Source organism: Ovis aries, chromosome 2 (genome assembly GCF_016772045.2).
Source record: "Ovis aries strain OAR_USU_Benz2616 breed Rambouillet chromosome 2, ARS-UI_Ramb_v3.0, whole genome shotgun sequence".
In the NCBI taxonomy this organism is placed as follows: domain Eukaryota; kingdom Metazoa; phylum Chordata; class Mammalia; order Artiodactyla; family Bovidae; genus Ovis; species Ovis aries.
The window spans coordinates 199,719,492-199,742,651 of NC_056055.1; the positions used below are offsets into that span (position 1 = coordinate 199,719,492).

General features: G+C 38.2%; 1 protein-coding gene across 2 annotated transcripts in view; it reads right to left on the reverse strand.

Moving 5' to 3' along the window:
- SF3B1 (splicing factor 3b subunit 1) overlaps positions 1-17,424 on the reverse strand; it is a 35,752-nt gene extending 18,328 nt beyond the window's left edge. The window contains exons 1-6 of one of the 2 annotated variants that reach the window (XM_004004789.6): positions 17,368-17,424; positions 5,342-5,508; positions 3,929-4,033; positions 3,506-3,620; positions 1,586-1,665; positions 337-507 (exon numbers count right to left, since the gene is read on the reverse strand). In XM_004004789.6, the coding sequence (XP_004004838.1) occupies positions 337-507; positions 1,586-1,665; positions 3,506-3,620; positions 3,929-4,033; positions 5,342-5,508; positions 17,368-17,395 (666 nt within the window). In that variant the 5' untranslated portion in view covers positions 17,396-17,424. Of the gene's footprint in view, positions 1-336; positions 508-1,585; positions 1,666-1,972; positions 2,029-3,505; positions 3,621-3,928; positions 4,034-5,341; positions 5,509-17,367 lie in introns of those variants that run through there. The other variant, XM_027965057.3, reaches the window with a different exon arrangement.
- Between the last annotated feature and the right edge of the window lie 5,736 nt (positions 17,425-23,160).

The window sequence follows — 23,160 nt, forward strand, 5'->3', positions numbered from 1 at the left end:
AATGAGGTCACAAGGTTGGACCCTAACCTGACAGGACTGGTGTGATTACAGGCAGAGGAGAGACACCAGAGCTCCCTCGCTCTTTCCACATGAGCAAAGGCCACATGAGGACACAGCAAGAAGGCAAACATCTGCAAGTCAGGAGGAGAGCTCTTACTAGGTGCTAACCCTGCTGGCACCTTGATCTTCAAGCCTCCAGAAGTGTGAGAAAATAAATGTCTCTTTTTTAAGCTATCCAGTCTGAGGTTATCTTGTTAAGTCAACAAAAGCAGACCAATATATTCCATGAGAGAAATAAATTAAAAATAGTAACAATGAACAATAAAAAGAAATTACCTCTGCTTGATCCCAACTTGATAGCTTTTTCGGAGTGGCACCAGGAGTCTGATCAGCTGTTTGATCCCAACGTCGTTTCCGTTTTGAGGGAGGCTGGGATGCTGCTGCTCCATTGACGACTTTTAGTTCTCCAGCCTTAGCTTTTTCTGCTAGCTGTTGCCTAATTTCTCTCTGAAAAATACACAAATAAACAGTGAGCATCTTTAAAACACTTTCAATATATTTTCAACACTTTCAATATATTTTCATACCATTAGTCGAGTTATCTGTACATAACACCATTTTATTCTTCAATCATTCTCCTTTCTATGCTACTGGTATTTCCATTCCTTATTTTACCTCTCTTTCCTGTATTTTCAAGCTTTATACACTGTCTTTCTACATAATATATGAGCAAATATGGAACGTATTACATAGAGAGCGCTGCTTTATATATAGTTAATGAAGTAAAATCTTCAGTCAATGGCAGCAAACCAAAATGCTTCCACTGAAAAATACATCAAGTAAAACTCATAAAAATAGCGATTAAGACTATGTAATAAGTTGGGAAAGTGATAAATTTTCAAACTTTTATTGTAATAGTAACTATGAAGTATTATATATACTACAGTCACAACAAATATACATTTAATTTACCCTGTGATTTTAAAGTGGAGTTCTATAACCCCACTAGATATATGGAGTTCTATAACCTCAAAATCTATTATATATTCATAATAAAGTGACAAAGACTAAGTATTAAAACAGAGCAATCTCTGCAGGCCAGCAGGAACTCGTCAGAATACTCAAACTGAATTTCCACACATATTCAAACTGAATTTTGTGGAATAATAAAGAGGCTTTTCAAAAAATGATTTCACTATTTGACTTTTCTCTTACACAGTGACTTCAGGGACATACCATTAATAGCCCCCACAGATATGTCCACTACAAAATCTGTATGTATACACATATATTGGAGAAGGAAAGGGCAACCCACTCCAGTGTTCTTGCCTGGAGAATCCCAGGGAAGGGGGAGCCTGGTGGGCTGCCATCTATGGGGTCGCACAGAGTCAGACACGACTAAAGCGACTTACCAGCAGAATTCTGCATAAGGTTCTTTCTCAACTTAATTTTTATCAACAGTAACAGTAATAAAAAAGCAAGCAATATTTGTGCAGCAAATAAAAAAGGAAATATAAAAGTCTCTCAATCTCAACTTCCTTTACATTATTCCAATACCATGAAAATAAAAAGCACGTTTACAGACCTCTTCTTTAGTTAAATGCTGTTCTCGCATTACATCCATGTAAGTCCTAGCATTCATTTTAGGATCAGGGGTCTTCCCTCCTGCAGAAAAGAACAGCAACAGGACAAGAGTACAATAAATAAAAGATAATTAGGTTCAATTGATATATCTGCCCTGCTCTAATATTACATTATTCCATAATCATTTAATTTATTTTTTGATGAAAAACTTTAATAATTATACATCTTACTTTTTATTGAGTTTGCTGATCAATTTAACCTGTTTGAACACAAACATATCTACAGCAGTTTAAAACAAAGATTTTAATGCATATAAAAACAAAATGACAGCACAGTTTAGTGTCTTCAGAAGTGATGGGTTCCTGGGTTGCTAATCCGGAATACGTACACTTTCGTGCCTTTGTCTCCATCAGCAGTTCTGACTTCAAGCAGCAGAATAGAAGCCTAGAAAATTATCTCTTTACCATTAGTAACACTTTGGAAAGATATTTATATTCAAAACATTACCTGTTGCAAGCTGTTAAAATCCTGACTACAAGTAACTATGACTAGATAAGTTCTTCATACAATGTTCTACAACAGTTTTAGTTTAGAAAATCTGACTTTTAAAAATATACCTCTAATCTTATTCTGATGTCATGTTACTAAAAAGGGCTTCATGGGCTTTCCACGTTTTGTTGACCCAGAAACATATTTTTATCTTCTTAAAAAGTATAAATAACTGGAAACATATTACTTGAAATATATTACTTCTACCAGTTATTATGATGCATATAGAAAAAAAGTGGTGTACAAAGAGATGTGTTAGTCTCTTGGTTAAAGTTTCAGTATTTGCTTTTCAAACTTCGAAATATCTTAAAGAAGCCCAAACGAAACAATACAAGATTCACAGAGGCACACGATGTTTCTAGAAATGTGATAATTAGCTATACAAGTAGTATAGCATCATAATTTAGGAAAATATAATAAAATTCTAAGACATTTCCTATGCTGAAGATCATGCCCAATTGATAGTGTCATTCTTTCTGACACTAGCTCTGATAAGACTTCCTTTGGAATACTTTTTCACCATAATCTAGAGAGGATGTGTTGAACTGCACCCTTAAGAATGCAGACAGGACTGGCATATAGCAGTACTGCTGTAGGAAAGAAATTAAGGACAGTTAGTATGGGCCTGTGAATTCTGACATACATGTTTAAATCAATTACAATTATGCAAGTAAAAAAAGAATATCCCTACTAATTCATGCAGGCTGAAAGTCTAATTTATAAACCTGCAGCAGAATCTAATTTTAAGAAACAGGCACCTAATTTTGATTTTGAAACTCACTCACCTGAGGAAAGCATCCATCAGGCTCACTATGCCCCTTGTGCTGACCTGTACACTAAAATCAGCAAAACAGACTCCAACTATTAAAAATATCAAAGTCTTTGTATACATACTTCTGTTTTAACTTTAAGTTTGCTTAGAGCAAAGTAGGTGCATTTATTAAACTATATTTAGAGCAACATGGGGGGAGCTCTAATGTGGAAACAGTTTCTCAAAAGTTAACAATCCTAAAAATCTAGATTTGGGATGAAAACTTTCAATAATTTGAAAGTATTTTGAGCAGAAAAACACATTTGTTCAAAGTAAAGAAAGCGTACCCAAAACAAAAGTAAAAGAAAAACCTTTAACCCTTTGCGTTTCTATGGCATGGGCTCATTAGTTTCTTGTCCTTCTACCTGGAAAGAAAACTGGCATTATAAAGATGAAGAATATGGCATCTGTGACTTCAACCAAATCTACACAAATCTATAGTAAGGGGGATTTTAAAAAAGAAAAGCAAATTCATAAGCATGCCAAAAAAAATCAAAGGGCTAAAGACAACTTAACACAAATAAATTTCTGAATACTTATAGAAAAGTGGGAAAGAATTACCATCTGCAAAAGGATCAAGACGCTCAGGGGAAATTATCATGGTCCGCCTGTGCTTTTTGTATTCATCTTCCCGATCTGCAATCTTCGGAGGTCGATGCTCAGCAAATGGATCATACTGAAAAGAGGTATGTCTCATTTAATAGCCACTTATTAAATAACCAAACAAAATCACAAACAAAAGTCAGAACATTATAAAACATAAAAATGTTTAATAAATGCCTACTAATATTCTGTATCAATACTCACATAAATGCTATCGTGAGAAAGTAAGGCATATGAGAAATTTCCATAGTTCAATAATTTTTTAAAATCAACTCTCCTCAAAACATTAATTTGACTCCTAAAATAAATGAGTTTCCCCGGGAGTTGAGACATTCAGTTTTCTTTATCCAAATAAACTCTGGTTTAATTTTTTTAAGTTACCTGTTCTGTTGACTGTGGTATATCGTTAAGCAATGCCACAGGGGCATGATATCCTGGCTTCTTCTGACCAAGCAAACTTGTAGATGATGAGTAGTCATCGTCATCCTGCAATGCAATACCCCCCAAAAACCAAAAAATGTCAGCACTTAGAAACTAGAAAGTACATAAAGATTCAATATGAAATCAAAATACAGTATGATGAAACTTGTTAACACTTGGGTTTTCTGTTCAACTCAAAAAACTACCAAAAAAATTAAATTTAGTTTTCTACACTCTTCAAAAGATTAAATAAGGACTGCTTTCTGTGGAAGTCAATTAAAATTATATGTGGACTAGAAAAATGTGAGCATTTCATTTTTCTCAGTGGGCATGATTATATTTGTTTTTCCGATTTGGAAACTACAAATAGCTTCTTTAGAATTCTCCAGTTTCCTGGTCTAACTCTTTTTAAAAAAACTTGGTTTAGCCACAGAAAAAAGTAAAATGTAATTAATTTTAAATGTATTTCCCTAATAGTATTACTATGTTTGGACAGAATAATGTTATATTATTGTTTTACTAATGTAAGAAGTGCAACAACAGGCAGGGCTCAAGAAGATCTTAACACATCATTTATTTTATTTAAAACTGAAAAAAAAATTTCCTGCTCAGCTTTTGGAACACAGAGACATTACTGCCTCTTACTAAGGTATGATATGCAAAGAGGCCTGACTGGCTTCTACAAATTTTGCTTTGGCACTTTAATATTTTTCTTTAAAAAAGGTGCTAACTATAAAATAAACTATGGCTTGAATTTCATAAAAACAACAAGTTTCACAATCTATATACATAGGTTACTGAATCACACAAAAGTGATAAGCTATTTCACCAAATTTGGATGTTTGGGATGGTCTGACAAGATATAAGCTCTGTGGAATATATGAAAATACTTTAAGAGATGTGTTTCAAAATGAGAGGTAGTCCTCCTTCAGAGTAACTAAAACAGGCTCGAAAAAGCCTATTAATGTCAGTACCAAAAACAGTTCATTCATATTAAGATACCAAGGGAGGAAAAAAAACAGTACAAAGCAAAAATCAGAGGTCACAAGCCATTCACAATGAAATCACTTCATAGAGGGCTCCTCCAAATAGAGCTCAGTAGGTAACAATAACTCAGTAGGTTACTTTTACAATGGTTAATGATTTCCTTTGCTGAATAAACTAGTTTTAAAATAAGAGTCAGAACTGAGCACTTCCAGAAGTCTTAGAAGAGAAAGACACCTTCAACAGTTTTATCCTCCCAAAGAAAAGATTTCTCAATCTCCAAAATGTCTTCAGAGATTACAGCAGATGACTCAAACAGAAAATTCCTTTATATTTCTTGCTCTCCAACAAAAAAAAATGCTTGGACTCTTTGTATACTATGAAACTTACATCTTCAAGTTCAGTTGCAGCAATTGATGTCACATATCCAGCAAACCTGCTGTCACTTCCACCGTAAATTTCCTGGTCATAATAACCCGTAGAATCAAGGCCCACTCCTTGAGCTTCATCAAGAGCTGCCTTCTTGCCTTGAATTTCTCGAATCTGTGCTTCAATATCTGTAAGAAAATAAATACAGATTTTCTTAATTTCATTTTCCTAACATCACTCAACATAATATATTTCTCTACTGGGTATTATCAAAATAACCATAAAAAGTATTGATTTCTAATACATTTAAAATATCTCTACCTCAACAGAAGGTACTTAGGCGCACAAAAGAAATCCTATTTCATCAACTACAAGTTACTCTTACCTTAAAAACAGCTTGCCAAAGTTTATTAAACTACTGTTAAATTTTAACTTTTCCCAACTGAAAAAATCCTGGTGATGTTGATTAGGGAGCAAGAACAACACTTCAGATTATTTAAACACTACCAGAGAGGGAACGGACTTCCCCAGTGGCTCAGATGGTAAAGCGTCTGTCTACAATGCGGGAGACCTGGGTTCGGTCCCTGGGTTGGGAAGATTCCCTGAAGAAGGAAACAGCAAACCACTCCAATACTCTTGCCTAGAAAATCCCATGGACGGAGGAGCTCAGTGCAGGCTACTGTCCATGGGGTTGCAAAGAGTCGGGCACGACTGGGCCACTTCACTTCACTTCAGAGAGGTAAAAACAGTATTGTAGAGAGTGGGTCTCAAACTCAAATGTGCAACAAATCGTCTGTGGGTTCTGATTTTGTTAGAATGCAGAAGGCCTAGATCAGACCCACGTTTCTGCGTTCCTAACAAGTTCCGAGGTAAAAGCCTAAACATCTTCAATAGTAAAATAACAAAGGATAAAATCTAAATTCTTAAGCATGTACAGAGCCCTACAGCTTGGCTGCAATCACCATCACATTAGATTTATGATTTAGAGTCCGAGCTTTAGATTAAAAATGTATGCCTTAAAGGTTCTTTACCTACTAATTAATACACTGATCTATGTGTCTCAGTTTCCTACAACAGAGAGTTTCGTTTTAAGGATTAAATGACATAATGAGCATGAAACACTTAAGCATTCAATGAGCCCCCAAGCACTGCGTCTATCCATAGGTCTGACATTCAGAAGATGCACATGTGGTGAATGAAGTGTCAACTCTTAACTGCTTTGCTAATTTTTAACTCTTCATCATCTTATAATCTAATTTCATATCTCAATTATCTAAATTATGATCATTTCCCAATCATTGTAGTAACATCCTTCACATCCTAGTAACATGTTCTCTTGTTTCCTGATCCTATCAAGAACCACACACTGCATATAGTCATGTCTCTTCAGTCTTCTTTAAATACAGATTAGTCTTCCAACCTTTTTTGAAAGTCTTTCCTGACACCAGGTACTTTAAATTATGAACTAATGTTTCATTTTAATAATCTGAAATAATATATAGATGTGTAAAGAAAAAAAGCGTTTCCACTGCCAGCGATCTGTGACCTCACAAATAGGCATTTCTTGCTAGCTCATTACCTTCAAATGAACTAGTCCTTTGATACTAGGCACTTCTGAAACACTCATTTATTAAGTTTGCAAGCATCAAAAGGAAACAGTTCAAGTGGTACAAATAAATGCCTGACCCCCACCCCCAGCTAAGGGAGAAAACCCTAAGTCTTCAAGATGTGTGTGGCTTCAAGTAGAAAATGTAATAACATTATCTAGTCCAAGGCACAGCGTGCAGGAGCAAGTCTCAGAAACTCAAAATAACCCAACAGAGTTAATACTGAGATTAGCAGCCCCAGTTTGTAAACGAATCTCTTATAGCACTACCACCCCCACTCATTTTCCCTGCATTTCTCCCCTCAAAACTTACAGCAGCCCAGGCAGCCAAGGGCCTCCATCACAATTAACCACAAACAGAAATATTGTCATCTGAGTTGACTGATTCATTTTACTATCCACTCTACTGTTGTTTATATATTTACATATATATTTAAGCTTTAACTCATATTAGCTCTCCCCACCCCCACCCCCCAGAACACTTTTTCTCCTGATATAATACAAAGAACTCTCTCAGGGATTAGCAAGACTGGCTCAAGGGTGAGTGGAGATCAATTCTCATTTTTTCCTTTTTGAACACTGCCATTTCACAAATGTTTACGGTTTAAAAAAATAAAAAACCACCACCACTAGGTGCATGTATCATTTTTGAAAGTAAATAGATTTTTTTTTAAAAGAACCATAAATGCTACTGTCATCAGGACTCAGGCAATAAACACAAATGGGTTAATCGCGCCAGCCAAATAGTCTGCAATTTCCTCTCCACAGCATCAGTGTAGTCTACTAACCACTTACATCAAAATCACCTCAGGAATCTGTAACAAGAATAGACTCCTAGGTCTCAAATACACTAAACCAGAATCTCCCGTGTATGAACCCAGGTTTCCACATTATCAGGAAACTCATACCTAGCCCAACACCTTTCCACTTGCAGCCCCATCCCAGTCTCACCAAAATCACCAATTTTATATTTTCCTCTAGGTGATATACAAATAAAAAACCAGAAAGGGGCACTGTCATAAAAACTGCATCACACTATACCTATCATTGTGCAGCGTGCTCAGTCCCCAACTTACATCACAGACAGCTTTATTTTCCCTCTAAAGAACTTTTCCATTGTAAGGTTTCACCAACTATTATCCCTTTATTTGGATAAAATGTTTATTCAGAAACTGTCATCTACTGAATTTAACCTACTGATTTTATGTCTTTACTGATTAGCAACAGTTTTCTTATTGTGGAACAATTATGGCAAAATATTAAGAATTGGTAAAGCTGGGCAACGGGTTACACTGTGTTCAGTACATTTTTTCCCTACACTTTACTGTATTACATTTCATAATAGAAATGTGATCTGTAGAAGTCTCTGAAAGTAATATTTCAAAGTTTTCTCTCCAGCAAGGTTTATAAAATTCACAGCTTTCAAATTTTACATTCTACATCTCTGGGAAAGACAAAAAAGTTATCTTTAGCTCTTTATTTTCAAAGTTACCTAACGCTACATTACAGCTACTGGTACACAAGTATTCCTGTACTTTCTTAAATATGAACTGACTAAAAATAAGCAAATAGATAATTTCAGACGGCAAACGATTAACACGTAAGACTTCTTAAGTTCAGTTCAGTCGCTCAGTCGTGTGCGACTCTTTGCGACCCCATGAATTGCAGCAGGCCAGGCCTCCCTGCCCATCACCAACTCCCAGAGTTCCCTCAAACTTCTTAGCAAGTATGAAAAAAACTGAGGTGGAACATACCCAAAAGAATAACCAGAGGTCTAAAATATTTAAAAAAGGATGTGAGGAGGCAAAGAAGGAAATGTTTATGCTAATCTAGCTCTAGTTCAATTATGACCAGCATGAACAAATCCTCTATTACCAACTAATCCCCTTCCAATTTAGAATCTCTATAATTCAAGACATTCAGATGTGAAAATAAAGAAAAATGGATACTGTCCGCTGGAGACTGGACAAAAGATTGGGACCTCCTAATGGTCACATATGTGACTGCCAAGAGCTAGCACTCTTAATCCACCAAAACGTGTAAGTATTCCAGTCTTCACGTTGTGTGTATCAATAGTGTATGCCTTTTTATTACCAAGCTGTATTCCACCATACCACAGAGTGTTTATCCATTCTCTATTTGACTGGCATTCAAGTTGTTTGCAGCTTGCAGAGATACAAAGCTGCTATAAACATTAGCATACAGGTTTTTGTGTGAACAGATTTTAATACCCCCAGAGTAAATAACCTGTGAATAACATGTTTCATTTGATCAGAAACTTTTGAAGTCCTTTTTGTGGGTTTACTTGAGCAAGTTTAAGAACAGAGGAGAAATGAATTATTCTGTATAACAGAAGAATCTGACCAATACAATATGGGAGAGAAATTAAGGGAACAAGTAAAATGAAGAAAAGCTGGGATACGTGAAATTAAAAATCCCAGTTTTATGGCATTAAAGGGTAACAGGAGGTACAAACATCTAATATGGATTTCTAAATTATCTGAATAAGCACCTCACTTCTGTTCTCTAACTAACCCTACCCCGATCTTCAGTAAAATCTATCAAGGGGGAAGGAGCCTTCTATGATAGCACTCTTGGTTATTAATGCTGAAAGTTGAAAAACAGATAAAAGCAGAATCAACTACACTCCAATAAAAATTTTTAAGAAAAGAAAAAAGAACTAGAAATTCCTTATCTTGATGGTAGATCTGGAATCCTAAAAATTACAATGATGCACGATTCTTCAAATCCCCAGAGCTGGCATATTCTGGAAGTGGTTAAAAAACAAACAAACAAAGGCCTGAGGGGGTGGGGTGGGGGAAATCAAAGTAATAGTTAAGTATTAGACTTGTATTTACCAAAGAGCCTCACTAAAGGATGATCCTAGAGGATAACCTGTCAAGAACAGGGTTTTTCTTAAGTTGGTATTTCCGTTTTAAGGTATGTCTATCAGTTCAGTTGCTCAGTCATGTCCGACTCTTTGCGACCCCATGAATCGCAGCACACCAGGCCTCCCTGTCCATCACCAACTCCCGGAGTTCACTCAGACTCATGTCCATCGAGTCAGCGATGCCATCCAGCCATCTCATCCTCTGTCGTCCGCTTCTCCTCCTGCCCCCAATCCCTCCCAGCATCAGAGTCTTTTCCAGTGAGTCAACTCTTCACATAAGGTGGCCAAAGTACTGGAGCTTCAGCTTTAGCATCATTCCTCCCAAAGAAATCCCAGGGTTGATCGCCTTCAGAATAGACTGGTTGGATCTCCTTGCAGTCCAAGGGACTCTCAAGAGTCTTCTCCAACACCACAGTTCAAAAGCATCAATTCTTTGGTGCTCAGCCTTCTTCACAGCCCAATTCTCACATCCATACATGACCACTGGAAAAACCATAGCTTGACTAGACGGACCTTAGTCGGCAAAGTAATGTCTCTGCTTTTGAATATGCTATCTAGGTTGCTCATAACTTTTCTTCCAAGGAGTTAAGTGTCATTTAATTTCATGGCTGCAATCACCATCTGCAGTGATTTTGGAGCCCAAAAAATAAAGTCTGACATCATTTCTACTGTTTCCCCATCTATTTCCCATGAACTGATGGGACCAGGTGCCATGATCTTCGTTTTCTGAATGTTCAGCTTTAAGCCAACATTTTCACTCTCCTCTTTCACTTTCATCAAGAGGCTTTTGAGTTCCTCTTCACTTTCTGCCATAAGGGTGGTGTCATCTGCATACTAATCAATAGGAGTCAAAAAAAAAAAATTTCCGGTAGTAATAAAGCTTATTAGAAAATTTTGAGTATATTCATTGTTATGGCACTAGTGGTAAAGAACTCGCCTACCAATGGAGAAGACACAAGGGTTCGATCAGGGTTTGATTCCTGGATCAGGAAGATCCCTTGGAGAAGGGAATGGCAACCCACTCCAGTATTCTTGCCTGGAGAATCTCATGGACAGAGGAGCCTAGCGGGCTCCAGTCTATAGGGTGGAAAAGAGTCCAATGAGACTATAGTGACTTAGCAAAGTTAGAGTGGGAGGGGCACTTGAATTTTCAAGGCCTTTATTAGACTTCCTTGCCTTGGCTACTCTAACCAAAACCTGGAGTATTATTTCAGAACTGTACTCTTTTCCAAAAGCCATTAATTTTCTTGGAGCTTTCCTTGCTTGTGGGCCTGACACCTTGACTGTCACAGCAGTGGTGGGAGTGTCTAACAGAGAGTTGTGTTTTTATCACCATTTTCTCCTTTCCCTCCAGACTGTGGGAAACCCTACAGGACAAAGGTACTGCCATCAGTTAATTCTAAGAAAAAATAAAAAGACATGAAGGAGGAACATACAGATTTAAGATTACAATATATGAAGTTTATTTGGAATTTAATTCAAATGAATCGTAAAAAAATGTTTATAAGGCAATCAGCAAAGTAAAACACTGATGGATATTTTATTAGTCTTAGGTTTAATAATGATTTTTTGGGGGGGAGGGGGGAAGGCTGTGCCATGCAGCATGCAGGATCTCTGTTCCTCAACCAAGGATTGAACCTAGGCCACCACAGTGAAGAGCTGACTTCTAACCACTAGACCACCAGGGAACTCCCAATAATGGTTTTTCCCCCCTCTTAATGATGGTATTTTTAAAAGTCCTTATATTTTAGAGATACACACTGAAAAATGTATGGATATGTGTAAGATAGATAGCCAATGGGAATTTGCTACATGACTCAGGAAATTCAGGGCTGGATAACAACTTAGAGGGGTAGGCTGAGGAGGGAGGTGAGAGGGATGTTCACGTGGGAGGGGACATGGGTAAACCTATGGCTGACTCTTGATGTTTGGTAGAAACCAATGCAATAGGTCGTAAGTTGCTCAGTCGTGTCCGACTCTTTGTGACCCCATGGGCTGTAACCTACCAGGCTCCTCCATCCATGGGATTTTCCAGGCAAGAATACTGGAGTGGGTTGCCATTTCCTTTTCCAGATCTTCCCAACCCAGGGATTGAACGTGGCTCTCCCACACTGTAGGCAGACGCTTTACCATCTGAGCTACCAGGGAAGTCCAAAAAGAACTTAGGATTTACATATTTTATGTATATTTGCCATAATAAGATTGAGAAAGAGACCTAATAATCAGAAAATAAATTTATCCCAAAAAATGGATAAAATTATGTATCTGGCATTTGCTTTGAAATAATAGGAAAGGTGAAAAAGACTAGTGAAGAGATTAAGAAAAGGTGGCTCTACCTTTACAACTGTTCAAGCCACATGATTAGATGATTAGCACAATATGGGGGTTTATTTCACTATTGTATTTTTGTGTATGTTTTCAATTTTCAATAAAAAGTTAAAATGTTTTAAAAGCAATTTAAAGTTTCTCTTTTCTCATTCTTGGTTCTCATTTCTTCTAACCCTTTGAAAACACAGCCTCTGGCCCCATGCAACAGAAAATAAAAGCTCTCTCTTCTCTGAAATGAAATCCTCTGGTGTACATAAACAGAACTTTTTAAGTTCTCTGATGTACTATCTTAACCCTTAAAAGTTTCAATTCTTGTTTCAATTTTTTTTCTTTTCTAGTTTTACTCATCTTGCAAGTGCCAGTAATGTGAAATCTTCTAAACGTTAAGGTATATATATTTTAAAAACTAACTATGCTCCAGTGATCTACAGAAATGTCATCATTCAATGGAAACTCTCCTCTTTTTGGAGGGAAACTGATCCTAGGATGATTTTCGACTATCAGAGAACAAATCCTTCCTAGCAGACAAGAGGTTGATTATATTAACAGTGTGAATTCATGAATAAATTTATGAAGAGGCCCATTTGAAATCTCAAGTCATTCAATAAGCAGATTTCCATTTTTCATTTACTTAAAAATTGTTTATTACTAATCCAAAAATTGTGATAACACTTAAAATTATAGACATTTTCTGGACATAAATACATTAAATGTTTCATATGGGAATCGAGTTTGACATCAAAAAATAAAGTAATGCTGGAACTTGTACCTTCTAAAAGATGGAAAACATCTAACCTACTGTTTGTATTTAAAACGAAGACCTAAATATCAAACTCTGAAATAAACCATCACTGGTCACATCTGATACAACTGTTTAACTGCTCCCCACCAATTCTGTCCTACTGGTTTCCCCTTCTGTGCCTTTCCTTTTTTCTATGCCTCAGACAATGCTAAATCTAGCGTGCAGCACTTCCTCCTCCTTGATACATCTTTATTCCTCATTTTTAATTTGTACTATTTGCACCATTCTATAATTCATCACTTTGCATTACACAGACACAGCCTTTGGTCGTGCTGCAAGGCTTGTGAGATCTTAGCTCCCTGGCCAGGTATAGAACCAGTGGCCCTTGTAGTGCAAACTCGGAGTCCTAGCCACTAGACTGTCAGGGAATTCTCCCAGACACAGCCTTTGGATGTTAATCATTCACTGACACCTTTTAGTCTGATCCATAAGTAACATCTAATCACCACCAATCAGAAGCAAGTGGTAAACAAGGATTTATCAAATATGAGACTTCTAAAAAAATATGCAGAAAAATAGAAAGTATATTCTGTATATCAACTCTCAGTCTTTAACTATGGTGGTAAATTATTTTACTGAACACTACAAACAACAGTTCCTAAAAAATTAATTCCTAACTAGTATCAATTAAATTCTTACATAATTCTACAGGAAGAAAAATTTTGAAATCTTTCAACAACTTTTTTCCTTTTTACTTTGACTAACAACATTCATACTGCATGTCTACAAAACTGAAATAACAACTATTCTGGACACAGGAAAGTAAAAATCTCAGAAGATACAGAGAAATAAAATCATTATTCCAGCCATTCTGCAAGCAAAGAATTAGGGAAAAACTTTTTCAGCCCTGTGATGCCCCTGAAAATCCATTCAAGGGATAGTGGCCAAACAAGCCAATACATGGAATTTTTGGATAATCCATCTTTTTTCCTTTCCAGACAGAACACCGTGGTTCCCTCACGGGCCAAAATCAGCAGTATCTGAAGAACTGCTGGCTGACAAGATTACCCACATTAATAACTTTATATACTTGACAACGACATGCAAAAAGGGATTGCATTTGATTTGAATAAATCTAGTTCTTTTTATATTTCAATACTGGGAAGCTTATAAGCCACAGTGACCCAGGATAAAAAAATAATAATTGGGTTGGTTAAATAGGATGTTATGGGTTGATCCTAACAAATATTTGAAAGGAATATGACAACAAGAGAGAAAAAAAAGATTGGTTTGGATCAATGAAGGAAAATAATAGCCTATGGAAAAAAAACTATATTGGAAGGTACAACAATAACTTAATTCAGCTTGAATACTGAAGTATTATTTATCTCACAAGACTCAATTACAAAGTACTGATGCAGCCATATTTTAACAATAAATTACCAGATACAACAAAGAAACGTCTTTACCAGAAGCATTATTTAGGATGAAAAGATTATAATTTTTATATAAAAAAGCAACATGATGCACAACTTTAAGACACAAATTAAACAAGTATCACATACTTTTAAAAGTTGGCCCAGGGAGTTCCAATAGTTAGAACTTGTGCTTTCACTGCCATGGCCTGAGTTCAATTCCTAGTGAGGGAATTACGATCCCGCAAGGCACTCAGCACAGCCCAAAAAACCAAGACTGCTCCAGTGAAATTCAAATTCAAGACTTCCTCTCAACTACTTCAGCATCCTAAAAGGTTACCCTTACTCCCTCTAGATCATCCTTTACCACAATCAATGACTTTAAGTCACAGAAGTAATGTTACCTCAGAGAATGAAGAGGGTGCTTTATCCTGGAGATACTGGAAGGCCAAAGTCAAGCCTAGCCAAATATCCTAATTTGATGTTAATATGTCTCAGGAGGTTTCCAAAATATAAACTCAGGAAGGTCCCAAAATTCAAGTCCTTCCCAATTATCTTAGCCAAACAGAAGTATTCAAACCTACCAAACTGTTCAAAGGTCAGTGTTTAAGTGCCCCCTTTCTGTGATAGTCTTAATACTTTCAGTATAATCTCTCGGTAAGTGTTGATTAAAATATTCAGCATTCATACATCAGGAACGGAGGATACCAAAGGACAGTTTCTGTATACAACTGTAAGTGGAAGAAAAAACCTTAACACTGTAAAATATTATAAGTAATAAAGATTAGGAGTGTTGTAACAGAAGCACACGCAAGTCAAATACACAAACAAAAATCCAAGAAAAGTTATTCTGATCCAGTTTATCGGAGATGGCTTAAGAAGTAAAAACAGAGATGGACTCTGAAGAACTAGTACTCTCCAGGAAAATGTCATGAGGAAAGAACAAGAAACTGTAACATTCATCATACTGTCTTACACTGCAGTAAGTGATTGGACAGTGTCTTGTATACAGACAGTGTTCACACCTGAAACTGAACGCTCCAATACTTTAGGCCTCAGCTAATTCATGAGTATAATCCCATATAAAACCAATTCCGGTAAATGAATTGCAATCTTCTATAGACTAAAACTTTCAACTGTGCTTCTAAAACACAGGAAAACTAATCATAACTTTGATTTTCCTATCCAAAAGTTATCTTATCATAAAGATACTGATAAAGTAATCAAGGCCACAAAATGCCCCAAATGAATAACCTACAAGATAAACAAGAATAGCCAACATCTTTATGTTTTCTAATTATTTTACAAAAGTAGTAGTCTAAAGACAGAAGTGCCCCCAAAACACTTTGGTATTAAAACAGTGTTTCAATCCCAAATACCTAACAAGAACAGTAAAAATATAAAAGTCACTGCCACTTCATTAGTCTGTTTCCTAAGTTGCAGAAAACTGGACTCAATTCCCAGGGGTGACACAATCATTAACAGCCCCAACCAACATTTTTCAGATGCATCTCCTTTTTTCCTCCTTGAACTCTCTTTTCCTGCCCCAACTAGCCAAACACATCTTTCACGAGTCACTAACTAGGAACAAGACGTCATCTCAGGTTCAAATGTCCTCCCCTAATTTAAAACCGATTGATCCTTTTAGACCAGGGATACGTCATCTCCTCTATGAAATAGCCCTAAGCATAAATTAATGACTCCGTTACCCAGCTTCCCAAAATACACTGCTTATATTTGTTTAAGCATTCAATTGCCTCGTAAAGAATGAAAATAGATACCTGTTTCCCCACCAGACTATAAAATTTGATGACTTTAGTCTTTATTACCTCCCACAAACTAACACCAAGCCACTAACCCAAAAACGACGTGACATAAAAGTAAAAAAACGACGTGAAATAAAACTAACTCTTCGAAGCAGTGTTTGATTGAAATTTCAGATTTCAAGTCAGAAATCAAGGAATGCAGTTCCAACTTCCCATACACCTCGTCTTTTCTCAAAAGTGACCCTGCTGCTGCTAAGCCGCTTCAATCGTGTCCGACTCTGTGCGACCCCACAGACGGCAGCCCACCAGGCTCCGCCGTCCCTGGGATTCTCCAGGCAAGAACACTGGAGTGGGTTGCCATTTCCTTCTCCAATGCAAGAGTGAAAAGTGAAAGGGAAGTCGCTCATTCGTGTCCGACTCTTAGCGACCCCATGGACTGCAGCCTACCAGGCTCCTCCGTCCACGGGATTTTCCAGGCAAGAGTACTGGAGTGGGGTGCCACTGCCTTCTCCGCAAAAGTGCCCCTACTTCCTGTCATTTCTGAATACTCCCTGAAGGGGGACTGCTACAGCCTATTTCTAATATTTTCCTAATTTCGCATACTCTGTATTTCACAAAACGACCAACTTGTTCAAGAGCTGTGGCCATTATTAACGTGCCTTTCCCTGTTCCATCAAAAATCAGTCTCAAAAGAAAAAAGGCCCCTATTATACTAAAAGTAATCAAGGACAGAGAAAACTACCAGATTGTATTTCCAAATCATTCCAAACAACAGCCAAAAAAAAAAAAAACACCAAGGTATGTATCTTAGAGGCCTGAAGACATACAAGTTAACCAAGCTTAAAGAGCAACGAGCCTCAGTTTGACTAAACTCGATTGAGCGCAGCCCGGAAAGCGGCTGCTATAATCCAGTGCTTTTCTGACCCTCCCCTGCACAAACTATGCCAACGACAGTTCCGAGAGGTGAGAGAGACTTTGTTCCCATGCCCTTTTCCCCGCTCCTTTACCCAGGGATTATCCTTAGAGAGCTGTTTAAACGAGGCCCCAATCAGAGAAGAAAAGCAATGTTGAAGTAACAGTACCCAAACACGGAACAAAGCGCCTGTCGGGGGTGTACGAGTAGGACGCCATTACGCGGGGCAGTGGCCTGCGCCTCTGGCGCCGAGCAGACAACCCGGGGCCCGAAGCGCGAGTTCAGACCCCCAGAAAAGAAACCACAGGAAGAGGCAGAAACCTAGGAAGACAAAGTCTTAGCAGGCTGGCAGCGGAGAATCTACGTAACAAGGGGAAAACCGCTTACCTTCGTGAGTCTTGGCGATCTTCGCCATTTTGTCCACTCGAACACACAGACGGAACTGGCGCTCCCAAGAACTTCCGCTCGTCGCCGCTGCCACGGAGAAAAATAGCTGGGAGCCGCTCTCCGCGCAAGCGCCAAGCGGGAGCGCGCTCGGTCGGTGACACGTGACAGAGCAGCCACCTAGATAGAACAGAGAGGTGCATTGTGGGTGGAGGGAGGAGTCAGGGTTGCTCCCGGAGACGGTTTCCGTGGTAAACCCGACAAGGACTACGTGGGCCTTAGCGCCCTGTAGCTAGTAACTCCGCCGTGGAGGAAAGTGGATTCCACCAGGGCAGTTAAAAACAGTCGCTGAAAGAAACACTAAGGTTTCAGGACTGGAAGAAGCCTCAGACCTTCAGTCCCCTTTCTCCAAATTCACCAGACGGCGTTTTGAGGCCAAAAACTTTCCTCAGCATGTCTCAGCTGTTGTAGTGCTTAGTTATGTTAACAGTTACAACAGTCTCATCCCTCACTCTGTAATTTAAGGTCGTTCTCTTTTTAACTAATTACTTACCATTTGATTAGGAGTTTTGTCTACAATATACATTCCCAATCGCTATTGAAATTCACATAAAGAGAGTAACTTGTTGGTAATCCCATAACTCCCACAAAGTGGATAAATTGTTGCTAATCTCATTTAAGAAATGACGGAAAAAAGATAGGACAGGGTTATATATGAGACTGCACAAGGTCACACGGTTATTAAGTTACACAGCAGGAACTCTGACGCTCTTCTGAGTTCTTAGAAAAGTCCCGATTGTCAGCACTAACACTAATGAAATGCTTCTGATAATCCTAAATGTCATTCCTAAATCAGTATTTTTTTCTCCTAAACATCAGCTATACAACCATAACCTGTCACACTGGCTTTGGACTCAGAAGAACATAAGAATTTAATAGGGAAATTGGTACTGGAAGCAGCCTAGTAGGGCAGGTGTGACAGACTCAGAATACAAATACTTAGTAGAAATTTACGTAATAAAAAAGTAAGGTGTTTTTTTTTTTTTTGGCTGGGGATTGAACCTGGGCCCCTTGCATTGGGGGCACAGAATTTTAGCCACTGGACCACTGGGGAGGTCCCCCAAAGTGACATTTTAATAGCATCAATGAAAAAATCAATTTGATGGGTTAAAGTTTTCAGTTTAATTTAGGTTAAACAATAGCTGGAGGAGGAAGGGGATGAGATAAGAGAAGAACATGTAGATTATTAATTCAATTGTTGATAAATTCTAGTTCTTGGATTGGCAGAGGGTCCATAGGTATTCCTTAAATGGCTTATAACCTACACATAGATTACATATATTCTTTTATATATAAAAAATAGCATATTTTAAAGTAAAAGAATGAGAAATAATGAATTAAAGAAAGGTGTTGTTATGTCCATCAATAACCAATAAACTAAAAGAATTCACCCATGTTGACAAAAATAATAGCAAGGATGTTGCATTTCTTGATTTATAATTTTTTTAAAGATAAACTCATTTATACAAGACAATCACTGTCATGTAAAAAATATACGAAAAGGAAATTTACCAAAATGTTAAGTGCGAATGTTTGTTAATGATAGAATTGAGTGGTTTTTTCTTTATATTAATAATTTTTAGTATTTTCCAGATACTCTGCTATGAGCATATATTATTTTTATGAACAGGAAAAAAATGAAAAGCATTTGTAAAGTAGGCATCACATGTCCTCTGTCTTTCCCAAGATATAAGTTGTGCCTGCTGGCCACTTTGTATTATGTTCATATTTCTCTAGGTTCCTAGGTATTAAAAGTTACTTTTGTAGGGCAAGGGCATGTGTTGGGAAGTGAGATATGATAGACTTGGTCAAAGATCATTGGAGACTCCCTTCTCCTAATCTTCCAAAACTGAATTGTCTTTAACTTGAATTTTTAGACAGTAAGAAATAGAGTTTTTAAAAATAACTTGTTTAGTTGCTAAGTCATGTTTGACTTTTTAGCAACCCCAAGGACTATAACCTGCCAGGCTCCTCTGTCCATGGGATATCCCAGGCAAGAATACTGGAGGGGGTTGCTATTCCCTTGTCCAGGGGATCTTCCAGATCCAGGGGATGGAACCCGCATCTTCTGCATTGGCAGGTGGATTCTTTACCACTTAGCCACCAGCTAAGCCACCCTTTACTTTCCATTTCCAATATTAATAAATATTAATCACATATTAGTTAAAATGGATTTCCTATACATTTTTTATTTCAAAAGTCAGGAGTTGCAGAGGGGGAGGGGGCTTCCCTGGTGGCTCAGTTGTAAAGAATCCACTTGCCAATGCAGGAGACGAGGGTTCAATCCCTGATCTGGGAAGATCCGACATGCCACAAAGTACCTAAGCCCCTGCACCACAACTATTGAGCCTGTGCTCCAGAGCCCCGGAGCTGCAACTACTGAGCCCACTTGCTGCAACTACTGAAGCCCATGCACCACAAGAGAAACCACTGCAATGAGAAGCCCATGCACCACAACAAAGAGTAGCCCCCACTCGCCACAACTAAAGAAAAACCCAGGCAGCAGACTCAGAACAGCCAAAAATAATAAATAAAATTATTATTTTTTGAATCAGGGCTTTTCTGCCCCTTCCTGCCTATTTATAACCCAAATCATTGACAGTGATGACATCCAATTAGAAGGAAAATCTATTCCTTATCAGTCTTAAAATATATATATATTGCAAAGTTGCAATTATACATGATTCTTCTAGACAAAAGTGAAAGTTGCTCAATCATGTCTGACTCTTTGTGACCCCATGGACTATACAGTCCATGGAATTTTCTAGGCCAGAATACTGGAGTGGGTAGTCTTTCCCTTCTCTAAGGGATCTTCCCAACCTAGGGATCAAACCCAGGTCTCTCACATTGCAGGCAGATTCTTTACCAGCTGAGCCACCAGGGAAGCCCAAGAATACTGAAGTGGGTAGCCTATCCCTTTTCCAGTGGATCTTGCTGACCCAGGAATCAAACCCGGGTCTCCTGCATTGCAGGCAGATTCTTTACCAACTGAGTTATCAGGGAAGCCCTTCTAGACAAAGAATAAGAAATAATTTTTCAGAATGTTAAATGCTAGCTGTAACTGCACAAATTACCATAGGAGATAAAGCTATAAAGGCCTTGAAGCTCCATGCTGCTTGAAAAGCAGTGACAATTTATCAAGCCCATCTTTTCAGAGGTAAAGGGACTGTCACAGGACAAAGTGACCACAATCCTGATGCGTAATGTTGAGCTTTCCAGAAGTCTCCTAAATCAAAGGTACATCAGCCTCTAGGTACCCCAGGCAAAAAATCTACTTTTATCTGCCTTTCAGTTATGCCTAAACTTCCAAAACCAGACAGCTTTATTCCTGAAAATTTGGGCATTACTCAGTTAAATAACAGATAACCCCAAGATGATGTTCTGAATATGTTGGTCAATGTGTCTGTCATGCCTGACTTTCCCTTCTAGCTTCAACTGACCTGACCAAACTCTCTGTTCAGGCGAACAGACTGGGTTGTTCTGGAAGAGACAAGTACCTGGCTACCTGGAACCTGGCCTGGAATATAGCACACTCTGTCTAAAAACAAAGGAAGTTATTGGCTAAGTCAAGATGCCTTTTCTTGGAAATTTTAAGTTGAAGTAGTTAACAAAATCAGTGGAAATTGTCACTTTGTCTGAAGAATCACACATTCCTGTTGCTTGAGTCCCCACCATCACCTTGAATCTGGAACCACATCCAGCTCTAAGCTTCCAAAGAATCATTCTGTAGATACTACTTGTCTTGCATTTAGCTTGGGTGATCTCTCTTCCTTTCAGCTATACCAGGTCTAACTAGAACTGAAAAGCATATATTAATATTAGTGTGAATTCATTAACTAGCTTTTTTTTCTAACTTAAAGTCATCAACCAAGTACGGTCTTTGATTTGTAATGTTAAAATATCAAGATTCAGAGCACACATAAGTAGGTGTCCCAGGTAGCTAAGCAGATTGTGTCTCAGAAGCATCCAGATGCCTAGAATGCTGCGATGATCTTCTAATGTGTCAACCTGGCCAAGCTACAGTCCCAGTTATTCATACAAATACTAATCCAGGTGTTACTATGAAGGCCTTGTGGATGTGCTCAAGTGATATAACTGACTTAAAGTAGATTGTCCTAGATAATCTGGGTGGGTTTTAATTCAATCAGTCGAAAGGTCTTGAGAGCAGAACTGAGACTTCACTAAGAAAATTCCACCTGTGGACTGCAACTTCAGCCTGTGCCAGAGGTCCAGCCTGCCCTTACTGATGGTCTGCCCGATAGATTCTGGATTTGTTTATTGGTTGATTCCCACAATTGTATAAACCAATTCCTTCCAATAAATGTCTTAATGTGTATCTCCTACTGGTATGTATATCCAGTTTAACCCTAATTAAAATAAACAAAGGTAAATTTCACCATTTATTGAAAAAATATTTGAAAACCTGTCAATAAATATTCAATAAGGACCTATCATATACCAGACATCACTTTAGATGCTGGAAATACAATGTTGAATAAGATCCTCACAGAGATCAGAATCTTTGAGGGAGAGAGATTAAAAATCTGTATTTGGGGACTTCCCTGGAGGTCCAGTGGTTAAGACTCCAGGCTTCCATGCCCCCACTGCAGGTTCAGTCCTTGGTGGGAGAACTAAGATCTTACATGACTCATAGCACAGCCAGAAAAAAGAAACAAACCCAAAACTGTATGTGTTTGTATCAAACGCTATGAAAAAAAAATAAGGCAAAGTAAGGGGAGTGGGCAGGACAAGACAGGCAGAAAAAGCAAGATGTCTGGGAGGATGACATCTGAACAGACACCTACATGAAATAAGGGAATAAGGACATGAGGGAAGAGGTATTCCAGACGAGGCAAATGCCAATGTGCCAAGGTGAGAGCGAACGTGAGGTTTCCAAAACCAGAAAGGTTGGTGAATGGAGCAACAGGGGAAGAGTGGTATGAGATGTGGTACCTGACAGTAATTAATACTGAATGAAGGAATCTGAACCGTCTCGCTAACTAATACAGAGACCTGCCATGTAATTTTGCCACTGGATTCTCAATGACATAAGCACCGTACAAGGGCAAGAAACATTGTCATTAATGTTTCAGTTTAGGATGGCTATTTTCACTGGTTGAACTAAGAAACTGGCAGAAGGTAGAGGAAGGTGGGATATCAGGACCAGAGAAATAGGGTTTGTGAAATAGGGTAAGGGATGTTTAGCAGATAGCAGTCATTGGATCAATGACAAGTAATCTGTTTTAGGCAGGTACCAGAGTCAACCTAGATATGTTGGCAATTTTAATGACAGTTGCTATAGAGTACAAAGCTGGCAGTTTTTTATGTCACCCAAAGAAACCTCCAAGGCATAGTATTCTTTCCTAGTGATGGGAGGTACAAGATGCAATAGCGTGTCCTTTACTTTGGAGGGGGTGTCCAGGCATGCCTTAGGCCACTATACCCCTAAAACAGTGGTTCTCAAATGGGAGTGCTTGTGTCTCCCAGGATATTTTGCAATGTCTAGAGATATTTTTGGTTGTCACAACTCAATACTCTCTTACTAGAAGGTCCTCTCCACCTGACACTGACCCAGTGTCACTCCACCCAGGAAATCTCACCGGAGGAGTGAGATATAGATGGCATGCTTTGATACTGCTGTGCTCCTAAGATACCAGAAACATCTGTAACTACTCAAGCCACTATGTATTGTAATTTTTTCTATGTGTCTTTCTCCCTGAACTGGACTAGGACACC